Raw genomic sequence first — 16,529 nt, 5'->3', positions numbered from 1 at the left:
TTTCCTTTTGACCTGAAGTACAATTTTTGCTACACATACTTTATTACCTTTCATCAGTTATCACAGAATCACAGAACAGAAAGTAATGGAAAACTTAGTAGTACTTCATGTTTTTATGACCACTTATTTACAACTGGTCTACTTGCTTCAGTGTCTGAAACTTCAAATATGGTTGTGTGCAGTAAAGAAAAAACCACAAATGCAGACCTCTAAGGAGAACGCAGTGTGTAACTCTAATATGCTACTAAAGCTAAACTCATAGATATATTGGAATCTTTTGATGAGCGTATTGGATTGATAGGTGATATCTTTTCAAGTCAAGAGACATAAATACTCAAAATAAATAATAACAAGAAGTGACCTGTCTGAGTACTGACATATGAATGTACTCATGAATGCAAAGCTGTCCTACGGCCATGTCAAATGGAAGAACATTAGTTAATGTTCTTTTTGTTAGGTAGAACATAGAATGTTCCAGATGTTAAAATGGAAAAGCAGCCATGCTCATGGTATTCTGTTATCTGATACTTTTTATGGTAGAAGTTTTTATATATAAATATCACTAGGTGTAAGCCACACTTTCATACAGGCTGCTTTCATCTAAGCCACGGGAAACATACGAAGTCTTAGCCAGACACTGATTCCATCTGGTAAAGGTATTTTATTTAAAATTCATATAAAAGAGTTTTCCTGTTTCCTCACCATGATGATTTTATTAGATATTTTAAAGATGATGGAGCTGAGGTCCACTTCCTTTACCAAGAGTAGTTTGTCTCCCAAACTGGTTTTAAGAAAATTTATCCCTTTGATGTTTTTTGGTCTCTTTTGCCTTGTTTTTAGACAATATGGACTTTCTGCACTAGTATCAATATCCATGTGAAACTTTTGAAATTTTTCGTTTTGCTGTGACTTCTGCTTATACATGTTTCAGAGTGATTTTTTTTTTTTCTTAAACAGTCTTACAGGTAGTGCCTGAGGATATATCTTTTTTTCTCTCTTCAAGCTGCTACTGTACATCATCTTCTGTGTGTATGTGTCTCTGAGATGGGGATGCTCTCATCACTGAAATAACGGAGCTATGCCCCACAGCTCAGTGTTTGTCAGCTCAGTGCCATTTGATGTGGCATCTGGGTCAGACAAGGAGAACTGCAATCTTTATTTCATTCTTTCTGCTCAGCATTTACTGACTCAATGTAAGAGAGATCATTTATCAGTAATCGCAAGTCTCTAAAGTATGTGTTTCATTTATTCTGTCTTTAATGTCTTCTTACCCCCGGTATTACATCCAAAACCTGACTTTCGTTTGTTTGCTTTTTGTTTTTAATTATCATTGGCTTTTGAGGTCATAGGATTTCTTGTGCCTCCATTTGAGCACGAGAGCTGTTGTCATCCCACTTCTGTAACTGTCTCTGCAGGAAGAGGCAACCTGATTGGCGCTGGATCTAAGATCTTTTTTCTACTTGTTGGCATCTGGCACTATAAGCTGTGAGAGGAGAAATACTTTTAGAAGCAAATCATCTTGGTTATACTTCAGTTTGGTGATCAGGTTCTGAATTGTGATTTCTGTTTTTTCCAGAGCTGAGTTCAGAAAACCTCAAAAATTGCTTTAAGATCATCAATGCTTATATTTTCCTTTCATCATCTGAATTTTTGCAGGTATGTTACCATTATATAAAGATTCATATTACCACCTCAGTTCCTTACTGGCAAACTGGTTTTTCTCTCATCTTGGAACAAACCATACACACAAACATTTATAGTCTTATTCATTTATGGGTATACAAATACAGTGTTCTAATGTTAGCTCTTTATGGTGCACAGTGGACGCTCAAATCAGATTTGAGAAATACTATTATTTAGAATTAATGCTTTGCAGATTGATTTAGTAGTTTGGTATCTGAAAAGGTCCTGTGTTGGGTAATAACAGTTACTCTAATTATCCTACCAGATTAAAATTATGAGTATAGATTCTAGCGAGAGTTGAACTAGAGATATTATGCCTTGTTGTCACACCTTCTTCATTAGAAAAGTCTTTGAGATTGATTGTTTAAAAGTCCTGCAATGTTAAAAACTCAACAAAATGCTTAGATTAGATTTTAATTAGTTTAGGAATGATGAAAATTTTAGCAGATACAATCTTTGAAGAGAAACTGGGTCTTTGGACATATGTAAACTATAAGGAATTGAGTTTTTAAATACATACAAATATATAAAATGCTTGGCATAATACCTTCTTTTTCGTTTTATTTCAGATGTATGCTGCTGACTTATGCCGGTCATTTTGTGAGCTTTTGAAGGACATAACTACTGAAGGTCAAGTTCAAGTTTTAAAGGTGGAGTATAATGAAAATAATATCCAGATACTCAGCTCTGTACATGTAATATTTTCAAGTAGAATGTAGAGCATGTAGAGGAAACCAATGCATTTAGCAGAACTTGACATTGGAGTCAGTGGTGGTTTAACTATTAAAGTCTGTGCATGTGTGTAGAGACCTAGTGAATATAGAGCAAACTTTTCCAATCTTTACTGAATGCTGTGTGTATGTGGTCTCCATGAAATTCCTTTGCGTCCCATACTTGCATTTGTACCTGACACAGAGTGCAAACAGTCTTTGTTTTGTTTGCCTTTGGCATAAGTTGCTGTTAGAGTAGCCAGAACTGCTTAAATGGAGTTGCTCAAGGTTTTTCAAAGTTATATTTTCATGTAGCCTTCTGATGGTGTTGTGGAACTCATAAGCTTTTGAAATATTAATAACAGTACTTTGAATGTGTCTTCTGAAGAATTTCAGGAAAAAAAGTTGGAATATACATTGAAAGATAACTTGAGTAGTAGCTATAGTGTACTACTACTACTTACATTTCCAGTGGTTACACTAACAGGGGGCTCTGTGTTGCTTATGAAAACTTGGACTGGAATTCAATTAATTGTAAATGCAATGAAGGATATAAATAGGATCCCACCTGTCTCTTTGGTGGGTCACACAGCTGCTTGCAGAATCCAGGACAGAAAACAGCTGGTGAAGTTGATAGCCTTCCCTGTTTGTAGTTACTGTTGTGAGGAGCGTAAGGACTCTAGTTCTGAAACTTAAAATGTCAGTTCCAGGCTATCAATGGTATTATTTAAAGTCTATAGCTGGGCAAATGTTTTATGCAGCAGCTTTTAATCAGATTTCTAAAATGGAATTATGCTGCTAATACAGAATCATTTATTCATTCACTTGGGTCTCAGTGTGGTCTTGCATTAACTGCAAGATTTGTCTAGTAAACTGAACAATTTCCTAGTATGCCCTCTTGATTCCAGAGGGATAAGTGAGCTGTAATCCTTGTAAATCTATTTAGAAAAAGCAAAAGTTTTGTCAGGCTTCACTATGCTGATTTGTTAAACAAACAAAAAAATTATCTAAGATAAGCATTGGGAACAGAAACACCCAGGGGTGTTTTCTGTAATAGTTTCCTACAAACAGCTTTAGCTGGATTGAAAGTAGGCATTAGAACAGTAAATAAATTAATAAAGTTTAAAAATACTAATTTGGACTGATAAGACTATTTATTGCAAGATTGCTGGGGCCCGATGTGACTTGGTTTGCTAATTATCTGACACAGACAATAAAAGGTTTGAAAAGACTGTGCAAGGAACAAATGAGTTGGCCAAAACTTCCTGTACCCAGAAAGATGAGTCGGGGAAAAGTTACGTTTACCTCTGTACATAGTAAGCTTCTTTTATACCTCTGCATATTAAAGGTCTACAAAATTGAGAGGCACTGAAAAGGGTCAACTGCTTAACACCTTTCTCAAGGCAAAAAATAGAAATTAAATTAAATTAAACTAGTAGAAACAAGGTTCAAGAAGGAGAAAAAATATTTAGGAGAGATTGGACAAGAGCACAGAAGAGTAGGTCTTTGTGGAAATTCCTCTGAGGTGGAAGTCAATGGAGACTAAGAATATTTGAGTGAGGTACCTTTATGACACCTTTATGTGCTTTATAAATACATCAGTGTTTTTATACATGTGCGGTCTCTGTCTTTTCCTGGAAGTAGGAGTGAGCAGCTCTCAGCCCATTATTCTCACAGCCTCTTCCCATCTCCATCTTGGTACGAGGGGAGAGCGCAAACATCTGGGCAAAAGGAAAACTGAAGAAGGCAGGAAACAAGTTATTTCAGGGAACAGCACATGGTGGGGGAAAGGAGCTGAAAAACAAAGAGTAAAGAGTTTATACATTGGGAACCAGAGCAGGGTACACAGAATAGCACCTCTGAGAGCACACCTGCAAAGAGCTGGTAGGTCCTAACCAGTGGTTTCTCAGAAAAGCGACAAGACAAAGCTATGGAAGTAAGCCCTGAACTGCTGGTACTTTGCCCTGTCAACCACCTCAGTCTGCTGCTTTTCCTGGAGCATGAACAAGGTCCCTTCTTCCAAACCATCTCATCAACTTTGCCTGGGCTGTGGGGAGGCTTGTGGGGTGCTTGGCTAGATGGGTTTTATTGGCATGTCAGCTTTCACCATGTGTGTTTATGCAGATCAGGTTTGCAGAATACTAGAATATAGTTTCAGAAATCTGGGGTTTGCTGGTATTTAACAGTAAACATCCTATATATGTATATACCAGTACACATAGTTTTAAAGCTTCAGTTAACATTTATGAATGTACTTTACTAATTGTCTACTTTTCTTTTGTTCTTAAGGTTGTAGAAAATGTCTTAAAAGTCAACCCTGTGTTGGGTCCTCAACTGTTTCAACCCCTTCTGCCATCAGTATTCAGGGGGATTATAGATGGGGAGGTAAGAGTTGCTTTAACTACTCTCTACTTGTCCTTTTGAAAATGACATTTCCTTCCATTATCTGGCCCAGTCTTTTCATACTGATGTTGCATTTTCTCTTAAGAGCATCTGATAGATTTTTGACATCTATTTTAAAAGTCTGCCAAAGTAACACAGTAGCACAAGATAAAAACCAACATACCTGTCACTTGTTTTGTCATGTAGTGTTTATTTTAATAAAACAGCACAAATTTTATTCTGCTGTTCTGTCGTTCCTTCACTATTAACACTTTTAAGGGCTGTAACTCTATGCCTAGTTTAATCCTTACTAGGTGTTGGAGTTTTTTGTTGTGTTTTTTTAAAAGATACATACTATTCCTTTTTAAGTGTACCTGGACCAGAGAAAAACAAACTGGACCAGGAGAGGATCAACTTGACCTTCTATTCCTAATTGGCATATCTAATATGAAGAGCTGAAGGATGTGAGAATGCTTTGTGTGAAATAGAGGTTTTAAGATTTTGCTGGCTTAGATGTCTTAACTTCTCCCTTTTCTCTCTGTGTATTTAACAAACTTCCATGTTGGATGAAACTGAGTAAAATCCAATATGCTTTAACTGTGCTGAACCTTTCAGTTCTAGCAGGAATTTTTTTTTTCATGTTTTTTGGCTTCTTTGATCAAAACCTTTGTTTTTTTCCAGTTGAAGACTTTCAAATATCAATATGTGGTTCCAATTATTGAGTTAAATAAGATTTCCAAACTTTAGCCAAGTAATACTATGTAGCAAAGTACTTTTTGCTGTACAAAGCACAAAGATAGTGAGTGGATTATTAAAATGTCTTCTGATTTAAGACTAATAAATTCACTATACCTTATTCAAAATGTATTAATTTGGGTTAGCATTTTCAGGTAGATGTTGGCATTTTGTTTTTTAAGTAGGCTATTCTACAAAATACAGTTATATTCTTATGGGCTGAATTTAATATGAAAAAATCTATAGCTTCTTTTAAAAGTAATAACCAAATATAATAAACTAATGAACTTATTACTGTATCCAGTTATTTTTAAGACACCTACAGATTAGTTATTGGCAAATGTATTATAGTTTCTATCTGGAAAAAGTAATGACTTCAGTAATACTAATTGTTCTTAATGTTACTGAAATAATCAACTTCAAAAGTAATTTTTTAACAGTATAAACTGTTATTTCCTTAAGATACATGTTTTAAAATTTAAAGTGAAATCAGCTTGCAAGTATTCTTGACTGTTTGGACAAAATCTACTTTGAAATTGCCATGGTTTTGATATTGTAAGAACTGAGAACTCTGTAAAGATTGCTCACTCAGTTTTCTGTTCCTAGAGGCTCTTAAATTGCAATTTATAATTTAAAATACAGTAAAAGACATAAGGGCTGCATACAAGTATTTTCCATGTATTGCTGCACTGTGTGTCAAATACTTTCTTTTAGTTAAACTAAGCAACTTTTGTTTTGGTTCATTTTTGTTTCAGAGATACCCAGTGGTGATGTCTACTTATCTGGGGATCATGGGTAGAGTTCTACTACAAAATGCAAGGTTTTTTTCATTACTTTTGAGCCAGATGGCATGTGAATTGGGTCAGGAGGTAAGGTCCTTTTTTATCCTTTTGGGTTTTTTCTATCTCAGTATTTCAGCTGTATTACATAGGGAAGTTTTGCCTTCTTTTGACCTGAAGAAACTTTTGCCTCGATTATCCAAGCTCCTTGAAAAGGGGCTCTTCCCCTTCCTGTTCTCTTTTCCCTGAACACCCTGTAACAACTTTTACATGTTCCTGTAATTACTTAAAACATCCCGTTAAAATTTTTATATAGTCCCTAAATTCTCTTCCTGTTGCATCGCACAGTGTAAACCCCCTTAGTTCACATGCAATTGTAGGGTGAGAATTTCTTTCCCTGTGCCATCTTGATGGGTCTTGCAGGGTGGAGAATGGTCTAATCATTCTCCCTTAAGTTTCTAGAGTATCAGGTTAATTGTACTACAGTTTCCCTGCTGAAGTTACTGAGGTTCTTTTGCTACAAGTGTTGCATTATGTCTTTAAGTGAAATTTTAATAATTTTCTTTTCTGGGGTATAATACAGTTTTCAAACAGATAATGACAAGTCTTTTTTTTTTTCTTTTTAAACTTGTCACTGTGTAAGTAAAACAGAATAAGTCCATGTGCTTTGTCTGTATGAGACTGTTAGGGGAAAACTGAATAATTCACTGTCCTGAATTAGTTCCCTCTCCATAAATGAAATGCAGTTCAAACATCTAGGTTACAACTAATGGTATGGAGGGTTCAGCGCCTGGAAGCATTGTCATAGAAAATTTAAAAAGTACCTGTCACTTGCTACTTCTGTCAGATATACAACTGTATAGTGTCTTTCCAAGACTAAATAATGTATTCAATTGGTAGAAAAATTAAAATAAATTATTTCCTAAACATGCTCATGTACTCGTAACTGAAAAGGAACGTTGTGCTTCCTGTTGCAGGTGGACCAAATTCTTGGTAACATGATTGAAATGTGGGTTGATCGGATGGATAACATCACTCAGCCAGAAAGAAGAAAACTTTCTGCTTTAGCATTGCTTTCTCTTCTGCCATCATTGAATAGGTAAGCAAATGTACAATGCCTTAAATAAGAATGCTTCAAAGGCCCTTGGTATGGTTTTTAAAGTATTTCACAATTCTGCAGCTAAGTATTCCAATATGAGTAGTTCTATTTATTCTTTTTTCTTTCCCCCCGAGAGAAACTTAAAAAGATGGAATTTCCATATTACATTATATTATCTTCTTATTTGGTTTCATAGCATTATAGTAACCTTTCTTCTATTTTATAGGAAATGTCATTTAGTAAAAGTGAGGAACTAGCACTGCAGATTTATTGTCGATTCTCATTAACTCTGAACTATCTGCTTCTCTCATCTGTGATTAAGTAGTTGCTTTAGTTGGCATGTTAGTATTTTGGTGTCCCTTCCAGGGAACAATGTTCAGTTTTCTTTCCTGTTGTGGGTGATCTGAACTTTGATCCTGGTTTTCCCCTTCATGACGTTAAAAGGAACAGTTGCTGTGAAACAGTTTTTGCACTGTAGATTTTTTAGCAAGCAGATGTTACTGTTGTCCTTTCAGTAGCCATCATCATTGCTGGATGTACATAGAAAAGGAAAGTTTTAAATGCAAATGCTGAATACACTGACTTGTAAGTTGTCATTACTAGAATTCATGTATAACACATGTTTAAGTGAGAGTTCAGTCCATAGTTACCTTTAGATTATTTTTAACTGTTTGACATTCAGGAAGACAAAACTGCATGAGTTTACCTTTAGTCTGCTGGGTTTCCTGAGCAATCTTTAAGTGTTGTCTGTTGGGAATTTAGATATTGCTCCCAAATCCTAAAAGCTATGTTAGTATCTGTAGAATATGTAATAGCTGTCAAACCTGTAGACTATGTAGTCACTATCTAAAAAAAATGAAGGAACACTTACGTGTAACTTAGAGACTTCATTGCTTTTTATATGCACAGAAATTTTCCCTTTTTTTGTCAGGTAGATAATCAGGGTAACCACCTAGCTAAAGGTGAACCAAGCAGTTGCTTTATGAGAGGCTTTTCCCAGTAAATGTAACAGTATTATGTTGTCTATAAGTATATTTGAAATGTGTTTAAAGAGGTGTTAGCTAAAATTTAAGGTGCTGAACTATATCTGTCTTCCTGTGAAGTTTCTTTTAAAGAGGAAGGAAAAAAAGAAATTCCTTTAGATAACCATGTTGTTTTGGACTACCTTCAGCTGCTCCAGATTTCCTGCTGTAAAAGCCAATTATTTCTGGCAGTCCTTAACATCATAAAACCTTCTGCAAATGACAGCTTTATTTTTCAGTTACTCAAATCATTTAAGAAAGCTGCTTCTTAAATAAAAAGCCTCTCTTTAGTGGACATATTTATGTCAAAGCTATGAAAATTTCACTTATACAATTGATAGACTGCCAAACCTACCTTCAGACAGAGTGTGTGAAATGGATTCTGCCAATTGATTGTTTCTTTTACTAGAACAATGTGAGTCACTCTGGTTTTGCTGTATCACAGGGATTATACTTGCTGCATCCTGTATCTGTAGGCTTCTTGTGCAAGTCCATTTGCACAGTTGAAGCAAAAATGTTTTAAATATAATATAGTATTTAAACAAAATGTTTTGATTCATATAAGTGTTTTCAAGAAGAGCTAAAGTAATTATTCCTGTTGGAATGCCTCACTAAGCAAGTTCCGGATTAGGTTTTGCTTTGGATATCAAAAGTAAGTTCAAGATTTCTCAGCTGCAGAGGCAGAACAGAATTTTGTCTCCTGAGAATGATGGGCTGTCTTGGGAAGGCCAAGGTGAGGGTGAGATTCTTCCCTCAGCTTTCTGCTCTGTGATGGTCAAGATTGGTACCAGTAGCAAGCTCAGACTTTCAAAGTTCTGCTGTAAGGAAAACAGGCATCTGTGCTGTGTCTAGCACTTTGTGAGAATTTTCCTCCTTTTGCCAGTTGCTTCCTCTAGCCTATAGCTGAAGCACTGGTTTATTTTTGGGAGGAAAGAGAGGGAGCAGACAAAAATAGTGGGAGGGGAAATGAAGGTAACATGTGTTTTCATTCTTCCCTCAGAGTTGTTTTATGGATAAAATGTTAGGGGAAGTATTAAACAGTGACCTTTTTTATTCTCCATCTAAACTCTATAGTATTGCTTCATAGATATTAGGTATTTCTCTAGGTAGTGATCATGTTTATAATTATAAATATGTGGAACTTGGGATTTTCTGCATTTTAGGGGAAGGTAAAACTTCCATCGTTATTAATTTAAAACCAGTATGACACAAATAATTTTCTGTTTCAAGTACAGCATCTTTGACAGTGTCATGAGTGAAGGATTTTAGAGCAGATAATACAGGATTCACTGCAGAGCAATTGTTCACAGTGGCTCTTGGGCTGACTAGTTTGACTAAGCAGGTTATAAAGTGACAAATTATTAGCCACACTGTAATTTTCTCATGTAGGCAATACCATCCAGAGACAGATGCAATGACATGCTTTTGGTACCAACAGTAGTGCTGCATTTTAATCATGTATGCATGTCCTTCGATCTATCATCCTGTTTATCTTCCCACAGCTGCACATTGTGTCAGTGGTTAGAAATGCATATTAAAAAAAGAACAATAACTGCTGCTTTCCTGTTTAGTGTGTTGCAGCACCTTTTCACTTAATGGTAATTTCCTGGTATTACTTAGGGGTTTCCCCAAATTAAATGATGCCTAACTGTCTGCATTTGCTATCCAAGTGCGGTCAATCGATGTTAGCACTTTTTTGTGTTTAACAGATATATGCATTGCCAGTATTTTCCACATTTTGTATTCTTACTGCCTGTTTGTCACTCATATCCATCCATGTCTGTTTTCATTCATTTATTTAAAAAAATCTTACTATTTCAAAAAATAGGTTAAAGACCTTTGCCTTTACTCTGTTGTATATAACAGTAGGGTGCAGTAATATTCAGGCAGTAAGGATGCACTTGTGGAGTTACAGCGTCTCCATGTTCAGTACATGAGGAAAGTGTGGATAGACAACACAGTAGCTCTACCAGGAATGGCTTTTGGAAAAACACGTGAGGACTTGAAGTTTTTTGGAGGAAAATTGTATCTGAGCTAGAGTGTTAGACATGCAATGTGACAGCAACATGGATGAGTAAATTCACAAATGTCATGATTTCCTGGTCTAGTTAAGTCATACTCAAGCTTGTCTACAATTTTAATGGCTTGCTTGTGAACATTCAGCTTCAGGAGTGCTCTTCAAGACTGAATTGAGTTTTATTAGATGTGCCCCTGGTCCCTAAAATAGTGCCTAGTGAATATGGTCAATAGCAGCATTCTACCTCCTATTTATTGTGGAAAATGTGTGGGGCCCCCACCACTATCTAGGGTTCTGCATTTTGAGATTTTCAGCATCCTTTGTAGTTCCTGATGCGAAAGTGGTTAAAATTGTATTATGTTCCCTTCTCCTACATGTATATATATGGAAATAATTAGCTTGCTTACTGCAGTATAATGTCAGTACTAGTGTTTTGGAATGTCCTTCTTTGGTGATATTGAAAGCTTTTAATGATTTATTTGGCTAAGTAGGTATCTTTTTTATTCCTACAGTTGTGTGTATTTTAGTAGAACACAAACAACACTGAAGGATGCTAAAGAGTGATAGGAACCTTTATTCTCTAATAAAGAAACGGAAAGAGATTTTGGAAAGATTATAGTGTCAATGATCAGCTTGGTTTGGGGTGGTACCTAACTGTACCCACAGGTAGCATTTGACACCATGCTGAAAGCTAAGCACTCCCCTTCTGCAGGTGAGTGTTATTTCTGCTATGTCTGTCACTCTTGAATGGGAGGTTGCCAAGTTTCCTTTTATTCAAAGTCAGTCCTTTCCAAAATAGGCCACTAATTTTGGTCCTTGAGGATAGGTTCATTTTTGGTGGACCTACCTGTGTAGAGTGGTACCACTCTAAAGTAGAGGAGACTCTAAAATACAAAGTATTTTAATTTATCTTTCTTCATTTTGATTTCTGCTACATGAGTAGTGGCAGTTTTTATTTTACCCCTTTGAGTCAAATATGTTTATGTATTGTGGGGAAAGGGTTAAGAGGTGCTCCAGGTTTCTAATTTTTATGTAAATGAATGTCTGCTTTTTCTCATTGTGTATCAAGTCTGATATGTCAGCCAGTATGAGTTCTGCCAGTTAGATAACTGGCATTTTGTGAGTGTAGGTACTTGCAGTATGCAATTATAAATCTTCATTAGGTTATTATAGAGTTTTGCCTCTGTCATTTGTTAAAATTAGTTAGAAATTTTAATTTTCCTCTCAAAAAGTTGTCTATATGTAATGTTAGTAGATGGCAAGAAAGTGCCTAATAAAATGTCATATTCTCCTTAGGATAGTTATGTCCTCATTTATAAAGTCAGAATTTCTTACATAATTACTTGTACATCCTCCTTTCTTTATAGGGATGATACTCTGAAGCTATTTTATCTTCCTCTCCATTTTTTTAATCCCTCTAGTTAAAGGTACGCTCACCCACGCCTCTAATAGACTGTTAGCATTTAAAGGAGCTCTTTAAATTATGATTTTGCAGTTGTCATCACTGTTTGGCCTTGGATTTATTTAGCTTGCCTGACAGGTATCAGTGCAGTTTTAATGATAAGAGTGGAAATTGTGGCTTTGGTCTTAGTCTGACTATCAGAGTCTGCATAATTCAGAAGGTTACATGGAGCACTGCCAACTTCTTTAATTGCATGTCACATTATGGCACTGGCAAAAGGATGCACTCATTAAACTTCTTGTTCACAGTGTCCATCATTTTTTCTCCTACACTTGATTGCTAATATGGTCTGGTCAGGAGCACATTATCTTTTCCTCTAAGACCCTTAAGCCTTGATTTCAAGGAAAATTGTACCAAGTCATGGCAAAGAATTATGTCACTAATTGCAACTAAACTGTTGCAAAAAACTAAACTGCAGTCATAAGGGTTTGGTGGCTGCTGCTATCTGGTTTTTGTTTATGGCCTATATAAAAAATTTCAGAAGTCTATCCTAAAACTATTTTAATTATGATTTACCCTAAAATTTAACATTTTAATTATATAAAAGACAGTGAAAGATAACAGACTAACTAGCTTTCTTCAAACTCTTTGCAATGTATGATTTACATGTTTGCAAATTAAATATTGAGTAAGTAGTGACTGAAGTATAGCATACTGCTAAAAATGTGTAAAAATCACAAGATTTTAACAAAAGTAAAAAAAAAAAAAAAACCCAAAGCATAGATTTACAGCTGTTTTTGCAGCTGGGTTTGTTCTGAGCTGTTTTGGTATCTCTGCTTATCTCTCTGTGCTATACTCTGTGAAATCTGAGACTGCCAGAGAGCAGCTGAGATTTTTCAGTGACTTTCTTTAACAGTGCCAGACTATTATGATAAGATACCAGAAGTGATAAACACTACAACCCATGTCTCTACAAGAACTTCTGCAAATAAGTACTGTCTTGAAACAATAATGTTTCATATTCAGACAATTTAATGAGAAAGTGAGGGTTTAAAACAAAGCATCAAGTTTTGATATTAAAAAAGTGCCTAAGTATAAAGAAAGCTTGTACTTTTAAGAAACAGCTTTTGTATTTTGTGTGTGGGTAGTCTCTGTAGTAGTTGTTAGGAATTGTTGAAATTTTCTCTTTTTGTTAAATATCTGGAGCTATCAGTTGCTAATGCCAAGTGTATGCCCATCCTGTCTCCTAAACTAGCAGGCAGAGCGTGGTTTTGCAATTGGGTTTAGTTTTGATTAAATTTCTGGAAGTTGAAATTTAGGAAATTACTTTGAGTTCTTTGGACCTGTTGGTTTGAATTGCTTTCATATTGAGTACACTAATGCTTTTATACTTCAAACAGATTTTGCTAAATGTTGCCGTGAATAGTAAAGGCTAAAGCTATAGTGTTATTGTCAGCATATCACATCTGTGGGTTACATTCATGGCCAACCTTCTTTATGTTACTGTTTTGTTCACAAACTTAGTGGTTGCTCCATAGAAGACTTAGTTATCTGAATAAAGAGAAGAAATTAATTCTAACAATTTCTCAAAGTGAGCTTTTAGTTTCACGAGAGCTTTCTGTCATATTATTTTACTGGAGTCCAAGGTCAAATTAGATTTATAGACTGGAAACTTCTTTTCATATCCTTAATGGGAAAAATAATTCTGTAGTTTTCATGCTGTGGAAGAGAAATTTTCAGGAAACAGAGCAGCAAGTCAGGGTTCTTACTTAAACAGAAATATTAAATACTAGAAGCAATCTGCAATACTGGAAACAATCATAAATTTTTAGATAAACTAGATAATGAGAAACTGAAAAGTGTTTTGGGATCTGATAAGTTAATAAGGTGTCAACAGTTCACCTGCCTACTGGATGTTAATTAAATGTTGATGTCTATGCTACCCAAGCAGTAGTTTAGTACCAGAATTACTTTGATTTGTATTCGTATCTAGAGATAGTGTGGGCAGAAGGAAGTAGGTATTTGAAAAATAAAGTTGTACAATAGCCTACCTGTGGGGAATAAAAGTAAGACCTGCAAGAGGAGATAATTGCTAAATATACAATGGGAGGGCAATAGATAGATTCACTCTTGCAAGCTTAAAAGAATAACTACAGTGCTAAAAATTGGTTGTCCTCATTCATGAGCTTTACCATAATTTTGTAGTTATTATGAGCATGAAATCCCTTCTCAGAAATTGACTTTTAACCTGGTTTTTGAACTTTTTGCATGTTTTCTGCTATACGTAAATGGGATTTGGATGATTATTTTGTGCTACCTAATATTCATTATATTGGCTTTAATATAACTTGGGTGGAGTGCTTGTATGTTCTTTCAATTACTTTGAACCCATAATTTTATGCACAATTTGACAAATTGCTGTTACTCAAGCTTCATGCTTGTATTTATAAGGAATCACTGTTGAACGAGATTTTTTTGTTAAAAAGCCAATAGCATTAGTAACTTCAACAATATTAGTATATTAAGATAAAATTCACTTGTGGGTTCAAAAATAATATTCTCTGTTAACCATGTGAAGCTGTATTCAGGTACAAACCTAGCAGTTCTCTCACTGCAGAACAAAATTGTCAGTGAATAAAATGTACTACTATGAGAGCTGCCTAAGCTTGTTGTGTTTCCTGGGTTTTTTCATACAATTTTCAAAAAGTAATGAATTTTATTGTTTAAGTACAAGCCAGTTTGAGAAATGCTGATCCAAGTTATACGTGTATCCCAGCCTTTTTTATGATTTTCCCCAAAATGGTATCAGTTATGTGGCACATAATTTTGCATCTTGTTCTTAACAGATACTGCTTTCAGATACTTTAACAATACGTAGTATTAACAAAATAGTATCTCTAAATTACATTGCAGTCAGACCTGCAGGCCTTCAGGTGCAGTATTTACAAAGTGTAAACCAGGACTTTCTCTAGATTTCCTAGTGCAGAATGGAAGAAGCCATGATCTTGATTAGGACATTTTTTTCCCCCATTTTGGGCATGGGATTCAACAGCAGAAGGGTCAGCGATGTGCTCAGAACGACAGTGGAGCTATGGTTCAAACAAAAATTTTGTCATTATTCATAAGGTACTTTCAGTACAAGACCACAGAGACATTCACTGGTTATCAGCTTTCTTTTATGTGGCCACTGCTCTACTGGTTCCTCTAAATTTTCATGCTGATGTACCATAGAGCTTCACTAATTCCTTTTGTTTTTCAAAATGTGGTGCTTCTGACATTTTGCAAAAAGAGAGCTCTATGAACATTTGCCTTTTAAATTTTTTTTTTTTAATTTGACTTACTTAGCTGTAAAGGGTTGTTTCATATAGCGCACCTTGGAAGAATAATTTTTTGGGGGTTTTTTGGGTTTTTTTACACATATAGGTATCCGTATAAATAGACTATAGGTAGTGAAGCTTAGGTAGAAGATAATAAGCGTTTGAAGTCACTTTCTATTTTTGGTCAATCTCTGATTATCCCCTCATCTGACTCCATTTGATCTGGATAATCCTTTTCAGTTACTCTTCTGTCCCCCACATCCAGGATACTTCACCAATCTTCCTGGGAACTATACAGTGTTTTCCCATTAGGTAAATGACATGACATCTTATTTTACTTTTCTCTGTGTCAACAATTATGTTAAATACTGTGAAAAATGTAAGCATGACAATAAATATTCAAGTCTAAAGAGCAATTAGTTTTCCTATTGATCTACTGGTCTCAGAAAAAAATAAATACAGTTCTATTTCTGGGTTGTAACTGATACGGGCTTTGTCTGAAATGGCCCATAGACCAATTTTACTTGCTAATTTCTTATTTTAGACAAGATACTTGCAAGAAAGCTTCTACAAAAGCATGTCCTTGTCTATTCTGCGTCCCTTTCTCATGTGTTTCCTGCATTTCAGATTGGATTATATAGGCAAAAGCATTTGGGTTACATTTCACCCCGTACGTGAACTCATGCTTCCTGTGTGAGATCACTGATTCTCCTGCTGTGTTGTGGCTCTTTTTTGGCTATGGCTACTGATGGGCTTTGTCATCTTTCTTTTGCTGAGCAGAAGGTCTCGTTGAAGTAAAATAATGGGATTACAGTTACGTTGCTATTTGTAGGCTTAATGTCCCCCTTCCTCCTTTGATGATGTGACTGGACTTTGTGAGTGTTTCTTCCCTGTGATGGGTAAACTGAGGGTGTAATCTCTGGAGCTTAGGCAAGAGGGATATTTATAGCTTGTGTAGCGTTTTTCTGCAAAGGGGACACTGCAGGAAACGAAAGCTGTGCACTGAAGGTGTGGCTCTCAGAATCAGAAACCGTCCCATAGTCCTCTGTGGATAAATTTGCTTTTAAAAGGGTGGCCTAAAGTGAGACTTAACATAGTGCTTGGGTCAAGTTGGAAATAACACAAGTGCATAGCAGTTTAGTACCACATCATATGGGTCTCATATTCTAAGATTTCACAGGTTTCTCTGGGATTGCTGGCAGGGTGTGCCTTGCCAGGGGACAGGAGGCACTGGGCTCTTCCCTCCAGAGTGTCTCTTTTCCCTCTTAGCTGGACCACTGGAATGTGTGTGCGTGTGGCAGCAGTTTGGCTCTGTAGGCAGAGAACAGTGTACATGTTGCTGCTGACTTAATAAAGGGTTTCAGATTCTGGCTGAAAGATAAG

At 35.8% G+C, this 16,529-nt stretch overlaps 1 protein-coding gene across 1 annotated transcript in view; it reads left to right on the top strand.

Annotated features, from left to right (window-relative positions):
* The window catches only part of IPO11 (importin 11), an 81,661-nt gene that overhangs the window by 45,661 nt on the left and 19,471 nt on the right, over positions 1–16,529 (top strand). Inside the window, 5 exon segments of the mRNA XM_017743798.1 lie at positions 1,577–1,656; positions 2,253–2,333; positions 4,683–4,778; positions 6,266–6,379; positions 7,267–7,388. Of these exon segments, the coding sequence (XP_017599287.1) occupies positions 1,577–1,656; positions 2,253–2,333; positions 4,683–4,778; positions 6,266–6,379; positions 7,267–7,388 (493 nt within the window).

Source organism: Corvus brachyrhynchos, unplaced genomic scaffold (genome assembly GCF_000691975.1).
Source record: "Corvus brachyrhynchos isolate BGI_N302 unplaced genomic scaffold, ASM69197v1 scaffold310, whole genome shotgun sequence".
Classification (NCBI taxonomy): domain Eukaryota; kingdom Metazoa; phylum Chordata; class Aves; order Passeriformes; family Corvidae; genus Corvus; species Corvus brachyrhynchos.
Note: the sequence above shows the minus strand (reverse complement) of the source record. Positions and strands in the feature narration are given on the sequence as shown.